This window comes from Oratosquilla oratoria, chromosome 18, assembly GCF_046742065.1.
Source record: "Oratosquilla oratoria isolate Oo_2021 chromosome 18, ASM4674206v1, whole genome shotgun sequence".
Lineage (NCBI taxonomy): Eukaryota > Metazoa > Arthropoda > Malacostraca > Stomatopoda > Squillidae > Oratosquilla > Oratosquilla oratoria.
The window spans coordinates 27,798,291-27,805,790 of record NC_134794.1 but is presented as its reverse complement, the minus strand read 5'-3'; the positions used below and the strand labels follow the sequence as shown (position 1 = coordinate 27,805,790).

The window sequence follows — 7,500 nt, the reverse complement described above, 5'->3', positions numbered from 1 at the left end:
CTCGAACTTCGATGTTCCTCTTGCGAGGTAGTTTTTGGGGGAAAGTCTCCCGAATACCTAACCTTCGATTTTTCCGCGTCTACTTTTTCAATCGACACATCAGGAGGTTCCGTGACTTTGTGGTTGGTCTCTTTTGGAAAGGGATACAGGGAATTGTACGCAGCTTTCTCCTTCTGAGAACGAAAAAGACCTTGGCTGTCTTCGACTTCGGAGCTACTTTTACTCCTCTGCGCCTCCTCGGCCGCCTCCTCGATGTGCCTCAAATGTTCCTCGATGGCTTCACCGTCTTCGGCGACTTCGGTCTCTTCTTCAAAATCCTTCGAATCCGGGACCACGGCGTCTGGGTAGGATTCGTTCAGACCCAGGAGATCGTGATGCTGAAGGATATAGATAGCCAAGAACAAGTCTTTTGCTGTTTCGCTCTTTCCCGAGAGTTCGACCTCGAGGCTATCAAGTTTGACGTGCGTGGGAATCTTCTTGATGTCGCTCGAGTTGTAGAATTTGTTTACCATTTCCCGGGTTGCTTTGGTATCGTTGTAGTTGTAGGTTATAGTGTCATTAATACCATTGCTCCTATTGTTGATTAAATTGATCAGGTTACTTACGACTCCAGAGTCTCCAGCGTTATTTTGGTTACTAATACTGTTACTGTGGGTGTGGTTACTTGCACTTTGATTTCGGGCACTGCTTTCGATACTGTTCCTGATCAAAGAGTCTGTGGCTTCCGATACCAAGGCAGATGCCGTCGGTTTAAGGTTGTCTGTATTACTGTTTTTTATGCTGTTTTCTCTGTTGATATAATGACTTATAGCATTCTCGTTCGACATGTCATTCGTAGTGTGCTTGGGATTTTTTTCGTGATTGTTATTTACAGTGACTTCTGGAAGAATATTTTTCCTCTGTGGCGAATAATCAGGATGCAATTTAGGTTTGTCTTGGGGTGACAAAAGGGAAGTGTGTGTGACGTCAATCCCCGAAGAAAATCCGTCACTCCCTTCCGAACTGATGTCACCTCCAGCTATGATATCACTGTCTTTGTAAGTGACGTCACTTTCTTTCCAAGTGACATCATATTCTTTTGTGTCCTCGTCCTCTTGGGCCTGAGTGTCCTGAAAGTTCTGCATCTCAAGAAGTACTCTTCCTGACAACATGGTAGTGTCTGCCTGTTCCTCTGTTGTTGGTGGGGAGGATGAGGAGATGGGAATGGAGGAGAAGGAAGAGGAGGTAGAGGAGGGAGAGGAGAAAGAGTAGGGAGAGGAGGAAGAGGAAACGGGGGACGGTGAAGAAGGGGAAGAAGAAGAGAGCAAAGGTGGTGAGGTAAAGGAGGAGGAAATTGGAGTGACGATGCTGGTTTTGACATATTGAGAATTAAGGAAGGAGGGGGATGGAGAAAAATGTGGAGGATAGGAGGAAGGAGGATGGAGGGAGGATGTTGGAGACGTGCTGGAAATGACTGGATATAGATGGAAAGGAGAGCTGGTGGAGGGAGCTAAAGCTGAAGGTGGGGGAGTAGTGGAAGAAGTTGCAGGGAAGGGAATTGAAGATGTGGAGGGGATGAGAGAAGAGGAAGTTGGGGAGTTGTAGAGGAAAGGAAAGGAGGAATTGACAGAAGACGTGGTGGAGTGAGGGGGTACGGTAGTTGAGTGGGGAGAAGAGATTAGAAGGGGTTTATGAGAAATGTTGAGTGGAGATTTATGTGGTCTAAGGTTAGAAGTGGTGGAGGGTGATTGTGGGTGAAGTGGGGAGGTAGGTGGGGATTTAGTCGTCGTAGTCTGTGACTTTCGCCAGGCTCTTGTGATGTGTATCTTGAAAATTTCCTTTTTTCCCGATTTCCTCTGCTTCGGCCCCTTGGAATTTGCTGTTTTGGTGTTCGTGACCTCTGTATTCGCGGTTTTCGTAATCGTTGTTTTTATATTCGCAGTTTTCGTATCCGTGGTTTTCGTATCGGCGGTTTTCTTATCCGCGGTTTTTGTAACCGCGGTTTTCTTATTCGCGGTTTTCATATTTGCGGTTTTCATATTCACGACAGACGACGACGACGACGATGATCTGTTCGACCCCCGAACGTGATTACTGTCACCACTTTCATCCGTTTTCTGTTTCGCTTTGTCACTGGAGTGTTTACCGTGTTTAACACCCTTTCTAGCAATCTGTCTGGCTGTCACTGAGGGCACATCGAAAGACAGCGTGTGGTTTCGGTCGCGTTTTCTCCAGTCTCTGTGAAATGGGGGGCCGAAACTGTGTAGAATGTAGTTGTGGTAGTTGAGATGTTTCAAGGCGATGTCTGCTGTGGCGTTTCGGTGAACGGCCAAGTTGTGCGCGCCGTCTCCCAGGATGGGGAGAGGGAGACTGGAGGCCACGGGAGAGGAAGGGATCCCAGCAACAACATCTGTGGGCGAAAAAAAAAAAGAGACTTAGCGTTGGTATCCTTAGACGTAGGTACTTGTTTATCCTCGTAATATTCTGGAAGAAAAAGGAGATGTTTGGTATGGAAAGTGTAAAATAGTTGTTTATCTATTTATCAATTTATAAAATTTACTTGTTTATCTATCTATATACATTTATCTATTCATCGGTTTATTTATTTACGTGCATTCTTTTATGCGTTAATTGGCACAATTGCTAATATCATCCACGTAATATTCTGGAAGAAAAAGGAGTTTGGTATGGAAAGTGTAAAATAGTTGTTTATCTATTTATTCATTTATTAACTTACTTATTTATCCATCTGTATACATTTATCTATTTATCTGTTTATTTATTTACTTACATTATTTTATGCGTTAATTGGCATAATTGCTAATATCATCCACGTATGGGCTATTGAGTGTTTTATGCAGGTCTTCATAACAAATCTACAAACCAGTCAGTCTGCATACTTTCTATAAATGGAGACGACTTTAAACTCAAGAAGGATGCCAATCATGTTCAGTTTCTCTCGTCCCTAGCTTTGTTAAACCTCGTTCCATATTTCCGCCTCTTCGATGCGACTTTGTTCCCAACCATAGGACCGCTAGTTATCGGTAGGGGAACGCAGCATTATCATTACACTGACATTCAGAAACCCATACGTGTATATTAACATAAGAATGGAGAAAAAAAAAACAGGAGACCATAAAGCCTACACCTGGCAGTTGCTTCTCCCTTATCACTTGTCATCCCTATCCAAAGTCATCTTCTCTTAAAACAACCAGAGGTACGACGTAGCGAGTTACAACGTCGTGAGAGGCCATTTGCTTGGTTTAGTGCCATGTCATCTTCAGTTTCTACGAAATACAAAGACTCGACCAGATACCTGGAAAGGCTCTGAGATCGTGAGTAGCTGGTAATTTCCCTGTGGGAATAGGCTGTGGACCCCCATCTTAAACAGAACGGAACACCTCTTCACTGTGCAAATGATTTCCTGTACATGTCAACATGATCATAACCTTCCCCCCCCCGTCCCCTTGTCCCTCTCCCTTTACCTCCTTTTATCCTCCTTCTCTTCCCCCCCCCCTTCCCTACTACTACTAGAAGTCTCGGAAACTATAGTTGAGGCGCACAGGGCCTGTGATGTCTGAGGAAGACTGAGCCAAGGAGGAGACTCCAAGTAGAAACCGAAGTATCGTATAGGAATTAGAACAAACTATTTCCAATGCGTCCAAGAGTCTTGTGGTTATTGATGTGAAGTTTACGTAAAGGAACTACATCATTAAGGTATTTGGTAGATAATATATGAGCACACACACAAACACACACACACACACACACACACACACACACACACACACACACACACACACACACACACACACACACACACACACACACACACACACAGTATATGAAGTCTGAGCTCTCTTCCGGGAGGGTAATAGCTGTCGATCACAAGTCCAACACGTGATCCAATACCATGGTGGTGAATCACACACACACACACACACACACACACACACACACACACACACACACACACACACACACACACACACACACACACACACACACACACACGCACGCACGCACGCAGCATGAATACAAGTTTGCCTTACACATGATGTGGATGACACAAACAGACCCAGACATTTCCATTCCAAGAAAAAAGTACTAATTATTTTCAAGCACAAATAGACAATCCCGCTTATTCTAATTACCCAAGTGAAGACACTCTACCATGATGGTCCAGTGCAGAACCACCTGCCTATCCCTAGAGGGTCGATACAGACTGAGTACTTAAAGTGAATATGAAAATATCAGCAGTGAAGATCTTCCTGATGTAAGTTTCCCACCAGTCAGGAAAAAGATGAAACACAGAAAAAATTAATTCCTTGACACTCCATAAGCCTTGAACCTAAGGCACCATTGCAATTTTAATCGACTATTCAACTCGTTTCTAAGCGACTCAAAAGTTTCCTCCTCCCCCCTCCCTCTTTCTCCTCCCCCCTCCCTCTTTCTCCTTCCCCTTCCCTCTTTCTCCTCCACCTCCCTCCTCCCCCTTGCCCCCTCCTGCCCACTCCTCCTTCCTCCCTCGTTCACCCTTCCAACTCCTTCCTTCTCCCCCATTCCCCCTTCATTTGTTCCCTTTTCCTATTTTTTCTTTCCCCTCCATTCCCCTTTTCCATTCCTCTCTACACTCCTCTCCAATCCTACCCACTTCTCCTTTTCTAACTCCCTATCTCCCTCCTCCTCTCCTTCCTTCTCCTTCCTTTCCCCTCCCTTGCTCCTCCCTCCTTTCCCATTCCTCCTCTCCTCCTCTTCCTCCTCCCTTCTTCCCATCCTCCTCCTACCCTCCTCTCCCCCATCCTCTTCCCCCCCTGCTCCTCCTCCCTTCCCCACTCCTGCTCCCCTCCTCTCCTCCCCCTCCCCTCTTCCCATCCTCCTCCTACCCTCCTCTTCCCCATCCTCTTCCCCCCTGCTCCTCCCTCCTTTTCCACTGCTCTTGTCCCCCTCCTTTCCCACTCCTCCTGCTCCCCCTTCTCTCTTCCTCCTCCTCTCCTTTTCCCATCCTCCTCCTAACCTTTTCCCATCCTCCTCCTACCCTCCTCTTCCCCATCCTCTTCCCCCCGATCCTCCCTCCTTCCCCACTCCTCCTGCTCCCCCTCGTCTCCTTCTCCTCCCCTCTTCCCATCCTCCTCCTACCCTCCTCTTCCCCCCTGCTCTTCCCTCCTTCCTCACTCCTCCTGCTCCCCTCCTCTCCTCCTCCTCCTCCCTTCTTCCCATACTCCTCCTATCCTCCTCTTCACCGCCCTGCTCCTCCCTCCTTCCCCACTCCTCCTGCTCCCCCTCCTCTCCTCCTCCTCACCCCCTCTTCCCATCCTCCTCCTACCCTCCCCCCAAGGCTCCCATCGCAATGTGAAATATATATCTCTCTCGGAATAGTTGGAACCGACTTGAAAACCTCATATTTCATAACTCAGAGGCGGCGGGACTTTCCTTCCCCCGCGCCGTCAGGGGATGAGGCGAGTTCCCGCTATCTGAGGCATTCTACGTCATTTTTCTGCGAAATTACTCGAGCTGGCTCCCCCCCCCCCCGGCTCCTCAAAGACGCGCTAATTTCGAATTCCGGTTCGATGGAATAATACTTTGTATTCCATTTCGTAGTTTACCAGATGGACATCATTGACGTGCATGTGATGCAAGGGTGATGCAGGAAAGGTCACCATATTAAGACAGCAGGGCAGGACTCGTGGTAATTGATTCAAATTGGACAATTTTAGATTTAAGACGGAAGAAGTAGACAAGAACTGGTTTAGCAATAGAATGGTTAACGAATGGAATAGACTTGGTAACTATGTAGTGAGCCCTGAAACTATTTGTTGCTTTAAGAGAAGGTTAAATAACTTTCATGAACAAGGATGACAGCTGGTAAGGGGAATGGAGCTGCCTCGTGAGGGTCTTATGGTCTCTTGCAGTCTCCTCTATTCTTATGTTTTTATGTAATTATCAGATGGACATTGACGCGCATGTGTAGTTCTAGTCTTGGTCCAGGACGAAGTGTCCAGGTTTTTGTTTACTTTTAGATCTTAAAGACTGTGTGGGGAGGAGGAGGAGGAAGGGATTTCATCAGATGAACAAAATCACCTGTTTCCCCTACAATGTCTGATCCTCTGAGTTTGTTTTTTTCTTCACTCCTCGTTGTCATGGCAACAAAAGTGATGGAATGTCACTCAGAAATGTATCTATGCAAACTTGACGAAAACCGTTCGTGAGCGCTGAAACATTTGGTTGTTTTGAGAGAAGATTAGCTAACTTTATAGATGGGGATGATAGGTGGTAATGGACATGGAACTGCCTAGTGTAGGCCTTATGGTAAATTGTAGTCTCATCCATTCATTTTTTATGTTCTTAAGAATAAATGTAATGGGAGACTGAGCTGTGACAGAAACCTCAGAATTCCTAAAGCCCTCCCAGGCATAACCACATTTTCAAATGTTATCGTTCATGTAATTTATCTTTTGCTTCTCTTGACCAAACGATTTTGAACAAAGGTTGTCCAGATTGTGACCGCACATAGTGTTAGGTATCACAGAAAGTGGGAAACACAAGCAACTAAGAAAGAAGAAAAAAACGAAGGAGATGCGGAGGAAGAAGAGAAGTAAAAACGAAAAAAAAGGGAAAATAGTGGAAGAATACCAAAGAATTGAGGAGGAAGAGCTGGAAGGAAAGGAGCAAGGACAAGTGGAATAAAAAGTAGAACAAAGAGGGAAAAAAAGGAGAGCGATGAAGTGAGAGGAAAAATGGTGAAAATAAAGAGAAAGAAAAAGAAAGTCAGACAAAGAAGAAAAGAAAAATGGAAAAGAAAAGAGATGACAACAGGTTCCCCTCCCTACCGAAAAAAAAAAAAAAAAAATCATGTTGTAACACTCCTACGTTCTCTGCTCTTCGTTAGGGCCGTTACTGAAGCTGGCACGCCAATCTTTACTGTGAGATCTAGTGTAGGAAGAAGAGGAGGAGGAGGAGGAGGAAGAGAATAACGAGGAGGAAGATAAGAGGAAGGAGGAGATGGGAGTGAAGAAGAAGGAAGAAGAGATGGGGGAAGGTGAAGAGGAAAAGTAAAAGGAAGAAGAGGAGTTCCAGAGCCTCTGTGTGTGAAGGAAAAGGCCAAATGTGTGTATTAGCTTTTACAAACGCTTCAGAAATTCTAACGTTTCCTGGTCTCCTGAGCCTAAGCGCAAATTCAGACGTAGGCGACACAGGCAACACAGGCGACGCAGGCGCCTCAGGCGACGCAGCACAGAGCAAAGGCAGACTTCCTGTTGCTGATTAGAAGTACAGTTTGAACTTCTTTCTTACTAAAAATGCTTCTAGACATACTACCTCAGCATTTCAAACGAGTGAGAAGCTCAAGCTACACTTCAATACAGCAACAGAAAGAATGCCTTCGTTCTGTGCTATGTCGCCTGCGTCTCGGTTTGCGCTTAGGCTGAGGAAGGGGAGGCACGTAGCCATCAAGTTCTGAAGAAAAGTGACCATAAAAAAAAAAAAAACAGCGGCTGGAAAAGAGATGAATATGCAACATCG

At 45.7% G+C, this 7,500-nt stretch overlaps 1 protein-coding gene across 1 annotated transcript in view; it reads right to left on the bottom strand.

Annotated features, from left to right (window-relative positions):
- The window catches only part of LOC143035132 (uncharacterized), a 157,290-nt gene that overhangs the window by 2,598 nt on the left and 147,192 nt on the right, over positions 1 to 7,500 (bottom strand). Inside the window, exon 3 of the mRNA XM_076201730.1 lies at positions 1 to 2,389. This exon is cut by the window's left edge and continues 2,598 nt beyond it. Coding sequence (XP_076057845.1) covers positions 1 to 2,389 — 2,389 coding nt within the window. The remainder of the gene's footprint in view (positions 2,390 to 7,500) is intronic.